Here is a 20,142-nt window from a genome sequence, read left to right on the forward strand (position 1 = left end):
GTAACTCTGCAGTCACTCTACCAGTGTGCACAGGCAGTCATTGTTTAACTCTGTTTAGCTTGTGCAAACAGTTCCCAGCCATATCACACATCAATCCCAAACCTCTGATGATGCAAACTGGGAAGCCCCCACTACATCTCAGCAAGAGCAAAGAGATCAGCTGGAGTCTGTCAAACATCTTCTATGAGCCTTTCTAAGCAACTGTCAAAAAGTAGCACAGGAAGGGGCTGGGGCTACACTGAATGGATGCAGAGAGGGTTGCAAGTGAGGCAGGTGCTCAGGTCGTGGGGCTCTGGGGAGTGGGCTTCAGCTGTTATGCAATACTCTGCACAAATGCACATGTACTATGGCAACATCTCATAGAATCAGTCAGGGTTGGAAGGGACCACAAGGATCATCTAGTTCCAGCTCCCCTGCCATAGGCAGGGACACCTTATCCTAGATCAGGCTGGCCAGAGCCTCATCCAGTCTGGCCTTAAAAGTTGGGGTTAGGTTGTGAGGAAAGCACAGTGATCTAACACATCTGTAACCTCAGAAGCACAGGATCACACCTGCCTCTGTCACCACCTTGTCTTCACAGAACTGCAGAATGGGTTAGGATGGAAGGGATCTTAAAGATCAGCCTTTCCATGTGCAGGGGCACCTCCCACTGGCTCAGGTTTCTCAAGGCCTCCATCACGTCCAGGGAAAGGGCAGCCACAGCTACCCTGGGCAAAGTGTGTCAGTATCTCCCTACTCTCACCCTCAACAATTTCTTCCTCACCTCCACTCTCAATCTCCCCTCTCCCAACTTAAAGCCATTCTCTCTCACCCTGGCACTCCCAGCCCTTGGCAAAAGTCTCTTCCCAACTCTCCTGCAGCTGCTTCAGATACTGGAAGGGGGAGCTTGACCAGCTGGACAATTCATAAAGCTTTATCTTTGGTAAAAGGCCAATCAGAAAGCTGGGGACAGGCTTTTGAGCAGGGCCTGTTGTGGCAGGACAAGGAGGGATGATCTGAACTCAAAGAAGGAGACTGAGGGTGGAGAGAAGGGAGAAACATTTGACACTGAGGGTGAGAGAGACTGTCCCAGGTCACTCAGAGAGTTGGGAAGACACCCCATCCCTGGAACCATTCCAGGTCAGGTTTGAGAGGACTGAGAAACTGAGCTGTCTGAAGCCATCCTTACTCACTGCAGGGTAGGGGTAAACCTTTAAAGGTCCCTTCCAACACAAACCGTTTGTGTGCAGCAAGACCTATTTTCCCAGGATCGAACACATCCTACAGCAGACAGGTAACTACCAAACTTTGAGAAGTTGCCAGCCAGTACAGCTTTTTAGTGCTGTCTATTCAAACATCATTTCTTAAATGAATTCAAAGCAGAGCTGGCACTAATCTTGTCCAGAACCCAAGATCATGGGCCATCACCTTTAAACCATGCTCTCACCAGGAAAGCTTGAAGTTCCTTCCAACCAGGTATACCATGAGTCACCTCAGTCTCCACAAGCAAACTGAATCTGTTGGGCCCCAACATGGTTTACTTCAGAACAAAGAAATACTTTTCCACTAATAAAGTGTGTTGCCAGTTGGTTTCTTCTAAACCCATTCCGTGCTCAGACAAAAGAAAAACTTGTCACAAGCCATCTCCTAAAGTTCAGTTTTAAACCTAAACCAAGCATTCTCAAAAAATGGCATTCCCAGCTCAGGCTCTATTTTTAAACCTAGTCTGTACCTCCTGCCACCAAGCCATTTCTTTTTTTTTTTTTTTTCCCTGAAAGCTGAGCCATTTTGAGTGAAGTCACAGAATTGAACATTTCATTAAAAATGCAAAGAGCATTAGGACTGCAAAGAGCATCAAGCAGTATGATACCCTAAGAAGCTTCCCCTTGCAATTTAAGTCTTCTCTGCATTTCACTAGATGAGGCAAATCACACGTGAGCCTCACCCATAAATAAACTGAAGCCAACGTTTAATCTGTGGCAGCGCTGCTGCAGTTTGCAGCACTATGTAGGTCACAAGCTACACATGCTTCAATTAAGCATCAGGGTAGGCATGCTCTACACTAAGCTCAAGCTAGATGGCCATTTTCATGCCTAACAGAAGGCCTGGAAACAGGAGGCAAAGCTACAAAGGGCACAAGCAGAAGTTAGATGAGTTTTAGCCTCCAATAGCTAAGCCACTTGGATAAACTAGTTACAGGCAGAGCTCTCAAGGCACAAGCAGATCAATGCAACCTGCAAGGCTCATGTACAAACACTCACCCTTCCCTGCTCCCTGTAGTAAAAGAACCAAGCTGCATCACTTTAGAAATAACCAAGATTATAGTGCCTCAGAAAATATCCTGTTCCTTGAGTCAGCAAGTGCAGCCATCTGGGAAGCAAGCCACAAAGTCAAGGTTTCCTTCTCACCAAAAAAAAAAAAAAAAAAGTATGCAAGAGAACCCAAAGCAACCAGAGTAAAGAAACTGGCTGAAATAAAGCATTGAAGAGATCCACCTTTAAAATGCTTTCTCTTTTTTTTAACCCCTTTTTCCTTCAGAGAGAAAAAAGCACAAAAAGTAACATCCACATGGTTTTTAAAGACACATAACTAGCACATGGACCTAGCCACATGTTGGGTACCTTCTGTAAAGCTACTGACCTTGCAAAGTCACTGTTTCCCTTTCCTAAATTATCCACACAATAAGAACTCGCCACCTTATCAGGAACTGGTGTACTGTACCATTAGTGCCAGTTTTAGGAGGATTTGATACAGCACAGAGCAAAGAAAAAAATAAAGGTAGGTCCCTGAAAGGGAAGCTTTGGCACTCCAGCCTGCTGGAGCATGCTCCTTGCAATGTCTTGGCAGAATGAGCCACAATCAAAGCAATGACTGCGAATCTTTGTCCACCATGGCCACAGAAGCACTAACTCTCCCTTACAAATGGGTAGAAGGAAAGACAGAGCACCACTGAATCACTTATCCAGGAGTATTTACTGCAGGAGGAACGAACTCACACTTCCATTTCCCATATTCCAGCGAAATGCCCAAACCACTGGGCTTATCCAACAATCTGTAACAGAAGACACCACACAGGTGTGAAGGAAAGCAAAGCTGACCAATAGCTCAACTGGTTTTGCTCTCAAACTGTTCAGCTCCAGCACCAGATGAGAAGTATCTCTGGAAACTTGGTCCCTGGTCCTCCTATCATGCACCACAAACCTTCTTAAACATCTCAATTCAACTTTTCTCTTTCAGCATCTAAGATAGCACTGTTGGAGAGCCATCTCCCACCACAGGCCTCTGCCTATCCTATGTAACAAATAAATAGGTTATTTTCCAGCTAGCAAGTAGGATGACCAACAATTCCATCAAAGCCCTGCAAAAAAAAAGAACATCTCCTGCACAAAGCAATGAAAAATTCAACTCTCCCTTCTGCAGCAATGCCAGCCTTCACGCTAAGCCATTACACTGTACAGACAGCAGTCTTCATTATCTGTTCAAAATATGCAGCTAAAAGAGAAAAAAAAAAAAAGGACTGAGTCTAAGCTTCTTCCAAAGATGTTTATGCAAGCATGAAAAAAAAAATCCCATAAATTTCACTAGAGAACTGCAGCCGGCTAGGCCTTTCAGACAAACCAGCCTAAGCAGTGTTCAGTGGCCTACTTTTAATGCAAAATTCTAAGAATAAAATGAACAAGCCGAAAAATAAGCCAATAAACTCCATCTGACATACCACTAGAAATCCTGAGCACGACAATCCAGGTTCAACATTCACCATTTCATTCTTGCTGAGAGCAGATGACTCCTTAAAAATATCTGCTTGGGTCAAAAATTTTCACCCATACTAATGGCACATCTGAGCAGAAATCTCTGAAACATCAAACTCTTCAACCAGGAAGCCAAAACCTCATTGTTTTGCCAACACTTCACTCTTTCTGTGAGGCCAAAGCTCCCAGCAAATGCCTCACTCAGAGAATTCAAAGTTCTCACTCAGACTTCTGAGGTCTATGTCAGTGGTTAAGCCACAGCTGAAAAGACCAAGAGCATTTAAAAGACGAGCCTAATGTTCTACCAGTGCCACCAGCAGAAGGCCGAAATCAGGTACTAAACCCACCCCATTCTAACCAAAAGCCCAGCAGCCAGCTGCTCAAGTCAAGAATCTTCCAGGCTGTTCGGAAGCCATCACAATTTTCAGCCAAGGCCCAACAGAACAGCATGAGCTCTGTGCTACTTATGAGTCCTACCGATGATCCTACCCTACTGGATTTACTCATGGCACTTGTTACGACGGGAATGCAAGTGCTCCAAAATGCAGGGACTGTCATCCTGATCCTGCTGCAGAGCAGGCAGTGATCTCTCTGGAGGGATAATTTCTAGAGCAGTATCTTCTCCCTATATCCAAAGTCCAGCTGCATACTGCAGTCCACCTTCGTTTTTTAGGACAATCCCAACTCCTAAGCATGACTCTTACTCTGAAACCTAACACAGCAATTTCACCACCAGGAACAAAAGCCACGCTGATAGCATAGCCTCTGCACACCATCAACTCCACCAGGCATTCAGAGCTCAACATCTGCCTGCCAATCTGTCACACATCTGTCCAGGAGGCCACCAAAACCACGCACTAGCAACACACCTCTACGGTTTGACTCGTTAGTCCTAATTACACACTAATTACAGATTCCGTATTACGCTGCTCATTATCCTCCTTCGACCAGCCCCAGTAAGCTCTTTTGTGATACAACCTCGTGCCTACTTGCATCTGGGATGACACCAAAGCACGGGTCAGGCTTCATGTGTTAGAAAACGAGGTAGGTTTTCACTTAGAAGCAGCAAATGCCTCCTCCTGTCATGCAGAGCCTGGCTGTATCGTAGGGCAACCAAGCACAAGCTCTGCCTCACTGAAGGGACAAAAATCAGGGCAGAGGACATAGGCCTGGCCTCTGCTGCTGCACAGGCTGAAGGGGCCCGAGCACAGCGACAGGCCTGCCACGATTAGATTTGCCATTCAAGGCGAATCACTAAACAACAAAAAGAAGAATTCAAGAAGTGCTCTGGGACAGGCGTATGCGCTGCCCGAGCCGAAAAATCAAGCCAGCCAGTGAGATAAACGACTGCCCCGCGCTGCTCCGGAGCTCCCAGGCCGGCAACGTGGGGGAGAGCACCTCCGCGGCACGGGGGTAGCTGCGGGCAGTCTGGCAGCACCCAACGCCACGGAGCGCTAAAGTTAATCCTCGCCATCGCCGAGCTGCCGTTAATCTACCCGGCTGCCGGGCCCCAGCTCGGCGGCCGCCCGGACAAAAGGACGCCGAGGAAGGCGCGGCGGCCCAGGCGAGCTCCGGAGGCAGCCGTCGGCCTCCCGGCAGAGCGGCACCGGGAAGCGCGTTAGGTAACCGCCTCGCAGGGTCTGATGCAATAGCTGTACGTGCAGAGTCCGGTGCCGGGCCCCGTCGCCGGCGGGAGGATACAGGTCAGGTCCAGGTCGAAGCCATCCTCCTGGTATCGCCTTTTGTTCCTGCTGACGATCTCTTTGATGATGGCGGTCATGTCTGGCAGCCGGGGGCCGCTCCGGGACAGCGCGCAGGAGCCAGGCGGTGGCAGGGCGCGGGACCGGGAGGTGGCGGCGGCGGGCCAGCGGCCGCCGGGCGGCCCCGGGACGGGGGCCTGCTGCGCCGGCGGCTCAGCCCCAGGCGAGCCCGCCTCCCGCGGCGGCGGCAGCGACGGCTCCCGGCGGCGGCGGCTGCCCCCTCCTCCTCCTCCTCCTCCTGCCGCCGCTGCGCCGAGCGGGGCGGGAGCAGCAGCAGCAGCGGCGGCGGCGGCCGAGCACAGAGGGTCCGGAGCCGGGCCGAGTCCCTGAGGGTGCCGCCGCCGCCGCCGTCTTTGAGGCGAACGAGGCGGAGACGGAGAGAGCAACTCTCCGGCGCTCCGGGCTCCAGCAATGGTGACAGCGGCTCGGGGCGCCCCCCCGGCCCGACCCCGCTCCGCCCCGCTCCGCTCTCCGCCCGGGGCGGCGGCGGCGGTAGCGGCAGCGGGCCCGGAGCCGCGCGGTGGGGCCGCGCCGCCGGGAGGGTGGGCGGGGGGCTCCTCCGAGGCGGCGGGGCGGCGGCAGCCGAGGTGTTGGCTCCTCAGGGCGTGCGGGCCGGCAGTACGGCCTGGCTCATACCCCCCTGGCCTGCGCCGCGCCAGCGCTAGACTCCCATCATGGCTGCAGCTTCCGAGAGGGAAGACAGCGCAGCGCAGCGAAGCCACACCCCCTCCACCACCTCCGCCACTGCCAGAAAGTAGTCCCCTGCGAATGGTCGTCCCGTCGTCCCGAGCTGCTTCCTCGCTGCCTCACTCTCTCCAGTCCTCCGGACCGCCCTTCTGTCGCCGCTCCGCACCCCGCTTCTCTCGCCGTCCTGCGAGGGCGACGAGGTGACGGGCGGAGGGATACAGGAGACACATCACAGAGCCTGCCGCGGCATCGCTGAGCGGCGGTGCTGCGCCAGGTCACGTGGGCGTCCCGCTGCGCTCACGGCAGCCCCTCCCCCCCGCGGGCGGAAGTGACCGGGTCGGGCTCGACCAGGCCTGGCGGAGCGCAGCGGGGCAGGTTTGTGCCTCCTGCCTCTCCCTACCGCTACTGCGCCGCCCCTCGGGAGATCGCCCGCGTCCACTGAGGCCCTGGGGGAATAGGAGCCGGGCCCCTTGCCGCTCTCTACGCCCTCGTGGCATTCCCGGGCGAGAGGATGGGGCCTCCCCGCCTCCTTCCCCAGGCCAGTCGCCCCGTAGCGTGGGGGCTGCAGCGGCTGCGACCGTCCTGGCTAAGATCCTCGGCCGAGTGAGGTCTGAGTTTATGTAACCGGCCTAAAGAGCAGTAACGGACGCGGTACGACCCCAAGCCCCATGAAGAAGGAGGGCCTTGAGCCCATGGTTAGTGGTCTGAGTCCTTCGGGCCGCCGCTGTGAGGTTGAGAATAAAGCCGAGAGCCGAGCCGTTGCCGTCCCTTCCTCTGCCCACGGCGGTACGCGAGCACCTACTGCCCCCTGCAGCCACGCCGGCCGCGGGGCAGAGACGGCGAGTGTGGGCCACCTGCTGCCCTCAGGGCCTGCCGGGTCCGCTAGCCACCGAGCACGGGAGTAGGGCCGTGAAAGTGCCCCCACGGCTCACAGCGGCTGGCGCACCGCTTGTGGCCATGCTCCTTCTGTGGAGCTTTGTGTCCTCCACTTCACTCAACCCTCACAGTGGGAAAAGCCCTGTCTAAATCCCCGAGTCCCAGTATGGTGGGGGGTTGGGAAGGGACTTCTGGAGATGACCCAGTTCAGATCCCCTGCTAAAACGGCATCGACTGCAGCTTGCCAGGAGCACAATGGCCAGGGGAGGGGTTAGAAGTTCTCCAGACAAGGAGACTCCACAACCTCTCTGGGCAGCCTGCTCCAGGCCTCCAGCAGCCTCGCACCAAACAACTTTCTCCTCCTGCTCACATGGAACCTCCTGGTTTCCACTTTGTGTCCACTGCCCCTTGGCCTGGGCCCAGCCTCTTGCCCCCACAGGTCTTTTAGCTCTTGCTGAACTCAGATCCCTTCTGGGGCTGCTCTTCTCCAGGCTTTCAGCTCCAGAGCTCTCAGCCTTTGCTGCTCACAGAGATGCTCCAGGCCCTCCAGCATCTTTGTAACACCCCCTGGACTTCCTCTAGTAGTTCCCTGTCTCTCCTGAACTGGGGAGCCCAGAATTGGATCCAGGACTGCAGCCTCTAAATCCCTTCAGAACGTCAGCAAATAAACTCCATTGTACAAAGTTCTTCATACTTTATGCTGGAAACTCCTCTAAATCTGGCAGTTGCTGGCATTGATGATCTGCAGGAAAATGACCTGTTGGGCAGCCTGTCGCCAGCTTCTCAAATATGAACACTGGTTGCATCTTGTCTCCGTCTTCTTGTCACTTTCTTATTGGAGAGTAGGTAAAGTGAGGGATCTCCCATGCAGGTCAAAGATAGACTTATAGAATCGTTTTCGTTGGAAAAGCCCCTTAAGATTGTCACATCCAACCATTCTTTATCTCAGCCAAGCCTGGTGCTCAGCCATGTCTCTCAGTACTACATCTCTGCCTCTTACCCCCAGGGATGGGGATTCAACCACCTGTTGCAGTAGTTGAAACACTGGAGTAACACACCTTGTAAGGAAGCCTTTTTAAAGGAAGCAAGCAGGTGCCTGCTGTCTATGTAAAGGGATCAGGGACATCTCCAGAAATCCACAAGAAGCATAAACACAAATGAAACCACTTCTTACACATCTGGAAAATAAAGGACCATCATAGAAAGGACCAGCCTGATGGGAAGGTGAGAACCCATCACCTGTGTTTTACCTTGTCTCCATGAAAAGCAGATGGTAGGATCCTAGGTTTAATTAATCAGTCCACCTCAAATCTTTTTGAAGCTGGCAGGGAAAGACCCCTTGGCAAAAGAGACTTTGTGGCTTGCTAGGCAATAAAGATGATCCTCACAGGAACATAAGTGGGACATGGTTTGCTTAGTAACTGCAGTACCCAGAGGATGGCTATCAAATGCCTTTGTGGAGGCAACCTGGAGCAAATATTAGTAGGAGGCTGTGGGAGATTGTTTAAATAAGCCTGGCAAGCAGGGAAAATTGGATCAGACATAGTCCTCCACGTGGATGAGAAGATTTATTAGCTAGCAATGTTTGCATCCCTAAATTAGGCCACACTTCACACAACTTTCCTTCTCTGAGGAGCACCAAAAAGGCATTGGAAAGAGCCAGATAAATTCTATGTCTTGTTCTAAGAGGAGCTGAAGTCTGGCTGCAGATGGCTGGAGCAGGAAGAATGGGAGATTGAAAAGCCAGGCTTTGCCTTTAAGGGCTCAAAATAAACTGAAACATAAGGTAGAGGGATTTCCTGGGTGACTGCAGCCCTCACTCTTTGCAAATGCTGTATTATATAATTAATTTCATAAATGTATTCAGTTGCATCTTAAGATCTTTTGCCACTGTTATTCCCAATGGGAAGCTGTTCCCAGCAACTTCCTCTGATTTTCATGCTAAATATATTTGTGACTGGTTTGCATGTATTTATTCTTCTGCCAGCATTGACCTTAAATAGCTCCGGCTCCACAGCATTTACCCTTTGTGCCCTTAAAGGCAGAAATGCCCCTCTTAGCCATCACCTGACTCTACTAAGCCATCTGACTGAGCTCCAGACTTTCCACTCTCCCTCCTGTCAGCAGCAGTTTTCTGCTGCATTTTCATTGTTATTTCTCTCTCTTCATTGTTGATGACCACAGTGGCATGCAGCATTCCCAAGGGTGCCAAGCCCTTCCAAACCCTGCCAGAGCATTGCTCCCAAGATCTTTCAGGGCATTGTTTTCATGATCACCTTGGCAGCTCAGTTATTCTGGAGATCAACTCATGTGCATACTGTTCCTTTCCCAGACTTCACATGTATGAAATGAGCCCATGAAACCTGATTTGGAGTCCTCAACTTGGAGGTTTTCCATGGACAAATACAGATGTGGCTAGCAAGTCACAGGATCACAATGGTAGGGGTTGGAAGGGACCTCTGAAGGTCATTGAGTCCAACCTCCCTGTCAGAGCAGGATAACCCAGGGCAGGTCACACAGGAACACTCAGGCAGGCCTTGAAAGTCTCCAGAGAAGGAGACTTCACAACTTCTCTGGGCAACCTGCTCCAGGGCTCTGCCACCCTAAAAATCAAGAAGTTCCTTCTCACGTTTAGATGGAACTTCTTATGTTCAAATTCACGGACAATACCTCTTGTCCTGCTAGTGGGGAGCAGTGAGAAGAATCTGGGCCTATCTTCTGACACCCACTCCTTAGATATCAGAACCATCTTTGGAGACATTTCTCAAAGTCCACAAGTCCTAAGACTAAGTCCAGGTCACTGGCAAAGCTGGTGTCAGTCTGCACTGACAGCAGAATGAAGGCCACCAAAACCAACATTTGTCAGCAAAGCAGGACAGGACAGACAGCAATGCCACCTTCACCTGACCTTCTCCAATATGTTTTTGAGCTATACTAGGTTGTTTCAGTGGCCTTCTAGTCCTGTATCCAGGAGCTTACCATCTATCCTAGAGTCCAACCAATTAATCCTGCCCTGCTGTGAGCCAGAGCAGAGCTGGTTGTGCTCAAGACTGTGACTTCCCAGCCCAAGCTCTGCTCACTGAGTCACTTCCTGCAGCTCAGGGCAGCCTGGCACAGCCAGGGGCTGCTTCTAGCAGGGAGAAGCTGATGGGCAGAGTCACTGCCAAGGGCTGGGCTGCACACCAAGGACACTGCCACAGCCTGGGCCCCACCTTGGGGGGCAGCAAGGCAGAAGTGGCACCTGCAGGAGGAGCAGTTAGGACAGGTGACCCTGCACTGCCCACCAAGGGATTGCAGCCCATGGATGGCATCTTCAGAGCAAGCTGAGGAATCTCCAGGGTCGAGCCTCTTCTGCCCTAGCCTGTGTCCCAGGAGGACTCTGTCCCTTCTGCCTTCCATCCCCATCCCTGTGCTCCTGAACCCAGCTCCAGAACCCAGCTCCTGAAGCCGTTTTCCATCTGCTGCTGAGCCCAGGCTGGGACTTGCCCAGTGCCTGCCCCCAGCAGCAGTGGTGCCAATGGTGCCATCAGTGCCATCAGGGGTTGGGCTCCCTGTTGGTTTGTGTCTCTGTGTCTCTAGTCCATGGCATTGTTTTTCCCATCCCATCTAGGTTCGTTTCTTCCATGCCCCATCAGTCTCTCTACCTTCTTCCTTTTGGGAAGCACAGGGCTCCATGGAGGGCTGCTGGCACTCCCTTACTGCCCAATCGAGCCCTGACCAGCACAAACAAGAATGGCTTTGTGCTAAAAGCTCCAGCACTACCAGAGACATGGAGACTTCATAGAGCATCAGCTTCTAGAATGAGCTAAGTCCCACTTCAAGCCTTCAGCAGTGTAAAGGTTTTGAGACTCTCTGTTACCCTCCAGGCTCCAAGCCTGGAGGTGTTCAAAGGCAGGTTGGATGGGGCCTTGAGCAACCTGGTCTGGTAAGAGGTCTCTGTGCCAGTATCCATCAGATACTGTGTGCTCTAAACTTGAGCCATTAGCCTGACATTGCTGTTAAGGATAAGGAAAAGGCTGAGGAACTTAATGCCTTTTTTACCTCAGTCTTTAATAGCGAGACCCATTTTCCTCAGGCTATTCATCCTCCTGATATCCCTGAGCATCAACTCCCCATAATCCGTGAAGAAGCAGTTAAGAACTTGTTCTGCCACCTGAAGACTCACAAGTTGATCAGGCCAGATGGGATTCACCCAAGTGTGCTGAAAGAGCTGGCAGAGGAGCTTGCCAAACCACTCTCCATCATCTCTCAGCAGTCCTGGTTAACAGAGGAGGTGTCAGGCTATTGGAGGCTTGCCAACATGACACCTATCTACAAAAGGGGGAAAAAAAGAGGATCTGGCCTCTCAGCCTCACCTTGGTACCAGGGAGAGTTATGGAGTGGTTCATCTTGGGTGTGTTCACATGGCAACTGCAAGGTAACGGTGGGATCAGCATGGATTTATGAAGGGTAGGTTCTGCTTGGCCAAACTCATCTCCTTCCATGACAGGGTGACTCATCTAGAGGATGAGGGACAGGCTGTGGATGTTGTCTACCTGGACTTTGGTAAAGCCAAAGTCTCCCACAGCATCCTCTTGGAGAAACTCTGCTGGATTCAGAACTGGCTGGATTGGCCCAGAGAGTTGTGATAAACAGAGTGAGATCCCAGGTGGTGGATGGTTGCAAGCCATATCCCCCAGGACTCGGTATTTGGGCCAATTTTGCTTAATATCTTTATGAATGATTTGGATGAGGAGATCAAGGGAATCAGCAACAAGTTGGCAGACAGCACTAAATGGAGCAGGAATTGTTGATTTGCTTGAGGGTAGGAAGGCTCTGCAGAGAGATCTGGACGGGTTAAATTGTTGGGATGAGATTAAGGGAATGAAGTTTAACAAGACCACGTGCAGGGTCCTGAACTTTGGTCACAACAACCCCAAGCAATACTCCAGGCCTGGGGCAGAGTGTCTGGAAAGCAGCCTGGTGGGAAAGGATCTGGAGGTGCTGGTGGATGGCTGGCTGAGCATGAGCCAGCAGTGTGGCCAGGGCAAAAAAGCCAAGGGCATTGTGGCCTGGATCAAAACCAGTGTTGGCAAGCAGGAGTATGGCAGTGATGGTGCCCCTGTACATAGCTCTGATGAGGCCACAGCTTTAAGTACTGTATTCAGCTCTGGGTACCACAGCATAGCAAAAACATTGAGGTCCTGGAGCATGTCCAGAGGAGAGGCAGAGTGAGCTGGGGGTTGTTTAGAGAAAGCTGAGGGAGAGCTCATTGCTTTCTACAGCTCCTCCAGTGGAGGCTGGTGTTCATCTCTTCTCCCAGGTTAAGTAGTGGTAGGACAAGAGGAAATGGGTTGAAGCTGTGCTGGAGGGGGATTTCCATTGGACATCAGGAAAAACTTCTTTACGGAAAGAGTGGTCAGCATTGGAACAGGCTGCCCAGCAAGCCGGTGGAGTCGCCACCCCTGGAGCTGTTCAAGAGGCCGTAAATGTGGCGCTTCAGGATGTAGTTTAGTGGTCATGGTACTCGGGTTATGGTTGAGTGATCTGAAAGGTCTTTTCCATCCTCGGTGATTCTTTGATTCTGTGACACGTTGCTGCTTCCCGGAGGGCTCAGTGTGTTTCCTGGGAAGCTCGGTGCCGTGCACGTCCAGGCGCCATGCCGGCGGGAAGGCCGAGGAGGCCCAGGAGTGGGCGGATGAGGCTTGGGCCGGGCTGTGTCGGCGGGCGGAACCTTCGTGTGGGGCGGTGGAGAGCCGGCCGGAGGGAAGAGGCTGGGGACGCACTGCCTGTGAGCTGCGACCCGTGGTGCCGCTACCAGCGCCGCCCTCCTCCGCACCCCTGTAGCTGTGCCCGCGCCGGCCGCCCCCGTCCGTCAGAGCAGCCCGAAGGGTGAGTACCCTGGAGGGAAAGAAAGCGAACGGCCGCTGCTTGCCGCTGCGCTTGCAACTGTCGGGCGGCTGGAAGGTCATGGGCGGCGGGTCCGGCCCGGCCCTCAACGGTGCCGTCTTCGCCTCCCCGTCATGGCTGGGCCCCGAGCGGCCGCCGCAGCGTCTTCGGCAGAACCAGAAACTCTCCCAGGCCTGCTCATGCCTTCCCCGTCTCGGGAGGCCCCGGTGCCGGCACGGCTTGGCGGCGCGGCCCTGCCCCGTCCCTCCTGTCAGCTCCTACCCCGCCGGAGTCCACCAGACCTCGGCGGCTTGACCGGGATTCGGCCTTCTCCTCTGGGCAGCCCCACGGGTCGGGGAAGGAGCAAAGCGGAGTCGGTGAAGGGGAAGCGGTCGCGCTGGCTCGGGTAGCGCTGAGGGCGCGGGAAGAGGCCGGGGTTTCCCAGCAGCGAGCCAACCTTCCCGCTGGTCGCGCTCTGGCTGTGGAGCAGCACACAGCCCCGTTCTGCTTTTGGTTTCTTTTTGATACTGGAAGCGTTGGCCTAGAGACAGGCTGGGCTGGACCGAAATGCAGCGGTAGCCCTGACGAGCTGGGTTTCGCTCTTTACTTAACTGCCCTTCTCACGGTCGCGGCAACCTGCCGAGGAAATAAATGCTGAAATTCATGCAGGGTAAACAGAGCTTCACTTAGGTGGCACTTAAAATTCTACCCTGTTAAAGGGGCAAGGAGTGTATGAAAATTAGGTTGTTTTGAAGCTTTTTTTCCTTGGTTACTGAGTGTCTGGCCCTCTTATTTTAATAAATCAGGCTGAAGAGAATGTGCAGAATCTCCTAGCTCTGTATGACTTGCTTAGATGTCTAAGCAGGCAGATTTGATTCCCTAGCAGACATGCACAGCCAGGGCCTTGATTTTTACATTCCTCAACAGATTGAAGAATCTGCTATGAAGATAGCATAACTAATTTTAGTGATCCACACTGGAATATAGTAGCAAGCTGCTGATGTCTTTTGTTGGACATATCATGGTACTTCTAACTCCAGCCTGCTATCTCCTTCTCAAACAGAATCTCTGCCTTGAGTTGAATTTGTAGATTCATAGAGTGGTTTGGGTTGGAAGGGACCTTAAAGGTCACCCAGTTCCAACCCTTCTGCCATCTCCCAGAGACACCTCTTACTAATCCAAGTTGCTCAAAGCCTCATCTAACCTGGCCTTCAACACCTTCAGGGGGGGAGCATCCACAGCCCCCCTGGGCAACCTGTGCCATTGTCTCCCCACCCTTACTCTGAGAATTTCTTCCTAATCTCCAGTCTAAATCTCCCCTCTTCAAGCTGCAGTTCATTCCCTCTCATGCTACAGTCCCTCACTGGCTCTCCTGTAGCCCACTCAGTTGCTGGAAGGCTGCTCTAAGGTGTCCCCAGAGCCTTCTTTTCTCCAGGCATGCTTCTGTCTTTCTGTAAATGCATTTGGTTATCTTTTTTCTACAAATATCTTTATTTCTGTTTTTCAAACCCAGACTCTGTCTCATCCTTTGGACACTGGTGGGATCTGGGCAGTTGTGGCTTTCATTTGCTCTGGGTTCATGTCTGCTAGCCAAGATAAGGGGGAATTCAAGGATATCTTGGCTGTAGACAGCCTGGCTTTTCCCTGAATGGCAGCTCGCTTTGGACACCAGCCATGAAGCACTTGAAGCTACCAAAGGAGTTGCCACTGGTTTTGTCTTTGCCATAGGAAAATTGGGCAATAAATGAGGAGAAATTTAGGATTTTCAAGTGGGCACTGACAGTGTGGAGAGAGTAAATCAGGGCAAGAGGAGTAAGATTTGTTCAGTCACTTTTCAGTGTTTCATGGTGAATCTTTTCCTCTCTGCAGCACACTCCCTTAACTTCCAGGTGCGGTACTTTGTGGGTTTGGCTTGTACAGCAGCCAGCTTTCTCCCTTGATAGCTGTGTGCCACATCCAGCATTTTTGGATATTAATAACTCAAAGTACCTTCCACCCAGAGCAGGCTCCCAGCTCTTAGCCTCGTTTTATTCAAATACAAGTCGTGGGTCGTTTCATAATGTGGTAGCTGGGTATTTGTCCTTTAAACTTCCTCTTGAAGAAAGGAATCCTGTGTTTAAACAATGTTTTGTCCCCAAGACTTGGCATCCTCGGGTCAGTGACAGTCACAAAAAGTCTGTCTTGGAGGGAAGGTAATTTGGCACTGAAATAAAGTAACCTGTATTACTTTAACAGGGTATTGTATAGCTGAAAGGAGCACAGATTTCTTGAGGGCTGGGTGAAATCAAGACCTTTTTGTATCATTAGAAAACACGGCCTCAGATTGTTGCTGCCATTTCTTCTCTGCTGCCTGAAAATGAAACTGTTTCACTCGCTGCTGCGTGCCTGCATTTACCCAGTTTATTTGGGCTGTGATCTTGAGATGATTTCATTTTGACTTCATGGGAAACTAGTTCAAAGATAGTTGGAATATTTTGGTGAGAATTAGATTTAAAGGCTGTGAAAAGGAAACAGTGGTGATGTCTACTGTACTCATAGACTTGCTGAAATGGGTAAAAATAACTTAAATATAGATAAGGGAGTTGCTCTCTGCCTCCCTTCTCTCCCTAACCTGCTGTCTGTGTAACTAATCCCTTTGCTTCCTAACTCCCTGGCCGATTCTCCAAACTCACCTTGAATGTAAGGCAAAGTCTGGGATAAGGTGGAGGGATGGAAGGGAGGTGGAAGAGTGGTTGAGAGCCCCTCATGGGGACTCAGGTTTCTGGGTGGGCTGTTGTTACTTTTTAACTTGTATATTTCTGTATCTATTATAAATAGCTGATCTGTATATTGAGCTAAACTATAAATATAAAGCTTCATTCTGATTTACAGCTTGGCTGAGTCTAGTATGGGTGATTTTATAAGAGTGGGGGGGCAGGGAACACCCAAACCATCACAATGCAAGATAGTCTTTATTAAGTGGTGTTTAAATAGAAGGCAGGTGTTTGCTCATCCTTAATTATCTTTCTGTCTCTTCCTTCAGAGCTGAGGGGCAGAATGGTCCATGCTGAAGCCTTTTCACGCCCCCTGAGCCGGAATGAAGTCGTGGGGTTAATTTTCAGGTTGACCATCTTTGGTGCTGTAACATATTTTACCATTAAATGGATGGTTGATGCCATTGATCCCACCAGAAAGCAAAAAGTAGAAGCTCAGAAGCAGGTAGGATTTGACTGGTAATTTTTTTCAGTGAAATGCTGTCTTGTTCATTGCTGTTTGTGTGGAGGAATCCGCTGACTGGAAACTGGACTTGCAAAGCCACCAACTGAAAGCTGGACTTGCAATAACCAATGAAATCAGAGAATGGTGGAGGTTGGAAGGGATCTCTAGAGCAGGGTCATCTAGGGCAGGTCACACAGGAACACATCCAGATGGGCCTTGAAAGCCTCCAGAGAAGGAGACTCCAAAACTCCTCTGGGCAGCCTGCTCCAGGCCTCCAGCACCCTTACACCAAAGAAACTTCACATTATGTTGAGGTGGAATTTCCTGTGTTCCAGTTCGTATCCGTGGCCCTTCTATCACTGGGCCTCACTGAAAAGAGCCTGGCCCCTTCTTCTTGCTCCCCCCACCTTTCAGACTGATCACATCCCCTCTCAGGCTGCTCTTCTCCAGCCCATGGCACAAGATCTCTCAGCCTTTCCTCACCAGTCCCTTCAGAATGGTATCCTTGTAGCTTCCTTTGGACACTCTCTAGTCCCTGTCCCTTTTGAACTGGGGAGCCCAGAACTGGACACAGTCCTCCAGATGTGGGCTTTCCACAGAAGCATTTAGAATAATCCAGAAACTTAGAATTCTTTTTTAATAAATTTCAGGATCTAGGCCTTTCTTGTTTTCAGTGCTTGCATTTTATCATTCTTTAGACATTACCAACTCAAAGTGGTGGCAAAATGGTGGAACTGGAGCATGATGTCTCTCATTATCTGCAAGTCTGTGGTCTTGACAACATGCTTGCGCTACTGGTGACTTTGCTAAGCAGCAATGGCATTAAGCAATGCTCTCAGCAGTCTCTCAGTTGCTTTTTAAACCCTCGAACAGAAATAGAATAATTGAATCACAAAATCATTTAGGCTGGAAAAGATCTTTAAGATCATCAAGTCCAACTGTTAACCCAGCACTGCCAGGTCACCACTAAACCGTAGCTCTCAGCACCACATCTGCATGGATCTGAAATTCCTCCAGGGATGAGGACTGCCCTGGGCAGCTTGTTCCAAGCATTGACAACTGTTTCAGAGAAGAAATTGCTTCTCATGTTCAGCCTCAATCTCCCCTGGTGCAACTTGAGGCTGTTTTCTCCTGTCCTGATTGCTTCTTACTTGGGAGAAGAGACTGACCCAGTCTTTCGTGGGTTGAAGAGGCTCCAGCCTCTGCTCAGGGAGTTCAGAAGGGAGACCCCTTGAGCCTCCTCTTTTGCTGGCTGAACAATCCCAGTTCCTACTTCTCATGAGGCTTCGTTCTCCTGACCTTTCACCAGCTTTGCTGACCTCTGGCTCCACTCTAGCCCCTCAATATCTTTCTTGGAGTGAGGGGTCCAAAACTGAATCCCGTAGTCAAGGTGTGGCCTGAACAGTGCTGAGTGCAGGGGCACAGTCACTACCAGTCACACTACTGCTACTCCAGGCCAGGATGCTGGTAGCCTTCTTGGTCACCTGGGCACACTGCTGGTTCACCTTCAGCTGCTGCTGGCAGCTTGATGGCAGGAGCAGGGATTGTAGTTACTGCCACCAAAGTGGGCCACTGCTGCCCACATGACTTTGGAAGATGAGCTTGCACTTTGTCCCTCCCTGTGCTCTCCACTCACCTCCAACAGCAGTCAAAATGTCCTGGAAAAGGGAGAAAAAAGTGTGAAAAAGCATCACTCCTAGAATGAGTTAGAGGGGTTAATGTTCTGGGAATTTGAGTGCATTTCAGGCACTCAAATATTTCCTTTGGAAAGTGTTGAGGGAAGTGTTGCAACTGTTTGGGCTTTTTGGTGGACACACATTTCACAGATTCAAACAGCGATTTTGTGCAACCTAATCCTGTGTTGGGTGTGGTTTCCGTTTTTAAGTTTGGGGGTTTTTTTTGTTTTTTTTTTTTTTTTTAAGAATGCTTTAGTTTAAAAAAAAAATGGCCCCACTTTAAAAACCAGCTTTCACAGTCTGTGCTAACAGGTTGCAGTATTCCCAAAGCACATCCAAGACTGAGCCATGAGTTTGGGTCTGAAGAGAATCACAGAATCAACCAGATTGGAAAAGACCTCCAGGATGATCGAGTCCAGCTTATCACCTAACTTTTCTAATTAACTAAACCATGGCACTAAGTGCCTCATCCAGCCTCCTTTCATAGAATCATAGAATCAATCAGGTTGGAAGAGACCTCCAAGATCATCCAGTCCAACCTATCACCCAGCCCTGGCCAATCAACTAGACCATGGCACTAAGTGCCTCATCCAGGCTTTTCTTCAACACCTTCAGGGGTGACGACTGACCACCTCCCTGGGCAGCCCATTCCAATGCCAATCACTCTCTCTGGCAACAACTTCCTCCTCACATCCAGCCTATACCTCCCCTGGCACAACTTGAGGCTGTGTCCCCTTGTTCTATTGCTTGTTGCCTGGGAGAAGAGGCCACCCCCCACCTGGCTACAATGTCCCTTCTGGTAGTTGTAGACAGCAATGAGGTCACCCCTGAGCCTCCTCCAGCCTAAACAACCCCAGCTCCCTCAGCCTCTCCTCACAGGGTTTGTGTTCCAGGCCCCTCACCAGCCTCGTCGCCCTTCTCTGGACATGTTCCAGCACCTCAACATCTCTCTTGAATTGAGGGGCCCAGAACTGGATACAGTACTCAATGTGTAGCCTGACCAGTGCTGAGTACAGGGGAAGAATAACCTCCCTTGTCCTACTGGCCATGCTGTTCCTGATGCAGGCCAGGATGCCCTTGGCTCTCTTGGCCACCTGGACACACTGCTGGCTCATCTTCAGCCTACTATCTATCAGCACCCCCAGGTCCCTTTCCTCCTGGCTGCTCTCCAGCCACTCTGTCCGCAGCCTGTAGCTCTACTTGGGGTTGTTGTGGCCAAAGTGCAGAGCCCTGCACTTGGCCTTGTTAAATCTCATCCCATTGGCCTCTGCCCACCTATTCAGCCTGTCTAGGTCCCTCTGCAGGGCTCTCCGCCCTTCCAACAGATCAACACCTGCTCCTAGCTTGGTGTCATCTGCAAACTTACTGATGTTGGATTCAATCCCCTCATCCAGATCATCAATAAAGATATTGAACAGGACTGGGCCCAGCACTGATCCTTGGGGAACACCGCTAGTGACAGCTGCCAACTGGATGTGGCACCATTCACCACCACTCTTTGGGCTTGGCCTTCCAGCCAGTTCCTGACCCAGCAGAGAGTGAATCTGTCCAAACCATCAGCTGCCAGCTTGGCTAGGAGCTTCTTGTGGCAGACAGTGCCAAAGGCTTTGCTGAAGTCCAGGTAGACTACATCCACAACCTTCCCCACGTTCACCTGGTGGGTAACGTGATCATAAAAGGAGATCAGGTTGGTGAGACAGGACCTGCCCTTCCTAAACCCATGCTGGCTGGGCCTGATCCCTTGGCCATCCTGTAGGTGCTTTGTGATGGCATTCCAGACGACCTGTTCCATCACCTTGCCTGGCACTGAGGTCAGGCTGACAGGTCTGTAGTTTTCAGGCTCCTCCTTACGACCCTTCTTGTGGATGGGTGTCACACTGGCAGCTTCCAGTCTTCAGGAACCTCTCCAGTGAGCCAGGACTGTTGATAAATGATAAATGGCTTGGCCAGCTCAGCTGCCAGCTCTCTCAGCACCCTAGGATGGATCCCCATCTGGTCCCATGGACTTGTGAGGATCCAAGTGTCTCAGCAGGTCCCTTAGTTCTTCCTCATGGATTAGAGGGGGACTGTACTGGTCCCTGACTTCATCCACCACTGCAGGAGTCCAGCTGTCCTGGAGACAGCCTGTCCCACTATTGAAGATTGAGGCAAAGAAGGTGTTAAGCACCTCTGCCTTTTCCTCATCCTTTGTCACTATATTCCCCTCTCTATCCAATAAGGACTGGAGGTTGTCCTTGCCCCTTCTCTTGTCATCATATATTTATAGAAACATTTTTTATTTTCCTTGACAGCCATGGCCAGCCTAAGCTCTAAATGGGCTTTTGCCTCTCTAAGTTTTTTCCTAGAAGA

General features: G+C 51.2%; 2 protein-coding genes across 2 annotated transcripts in view; one reads left to right on the top strand and one right to left on the bottom strand.

Moving 5' to 3' along the window:
- PTEN (phosphatase and tensin homolog) overlaps positions 1 to 13,002 on the bottom strand; it is an 83,467-nt gene extending 70,465 nt beyond the window's left edge. The window contains exons 1-4 of the mRNA XM_064145566.1: positions 12,624 to 13,002; positions 6,966 to 7,057; positions 6,455 to 6,761; positions 5,430 to 6,278 (exon numbers count right to left, since the gene is read on the bottom strand). Coding sequence (XP_064001636.1) covers positions 5,430 to 6,278; positions 6,455 to 6,761; positions 6,966 to 7,057; positions 12,624 to 13,002 — 1,627 coding nt within the window. The remainder of the gene's footprint in view (positions 1 to 5,429; positions 6,279 to 6,454; positions 6,762 to 6,965; positions 7,058 to 12,623) is intronic.
- The window catches only part of ATAD1 (ATPase family AAA domain containing 1), a 30,811-nt gene continuing 23,435 nt past the window's right edge, over positions 12,767 to 20,142 (top strand). Inside the window, exons 1-2 of the mRNA XM_064144990.1 lie at positions 12,767 to 12,922; positions 15,942 to 16,117. Coding sequence (XP_064001060.1) covers positions 15,956 to 16,117 — 162 coding nt within the window. The 5' untranslated portion in view covers positions 12,767 to 12,922; positions 15,942 to 15,955. The remainder of the gene's footprint in view (positions 12,923 to 15,941; positions 16,118 to 20,142) is intronic.

Source organism: Pogoniulus pusillus, chromosome 6, assembly GCF_015220805.1.
Source record: "Pogoniulus pusillus isolate bPogPus1 chromosome 6, bPogPus1.pri, whole genome shotgun sequence".
NCBI lineage: Eukaryota > Metazoa > Chordata > Aves > Piciformes > Lybiidae > Pogoniulus > Pogoniulus pusillus.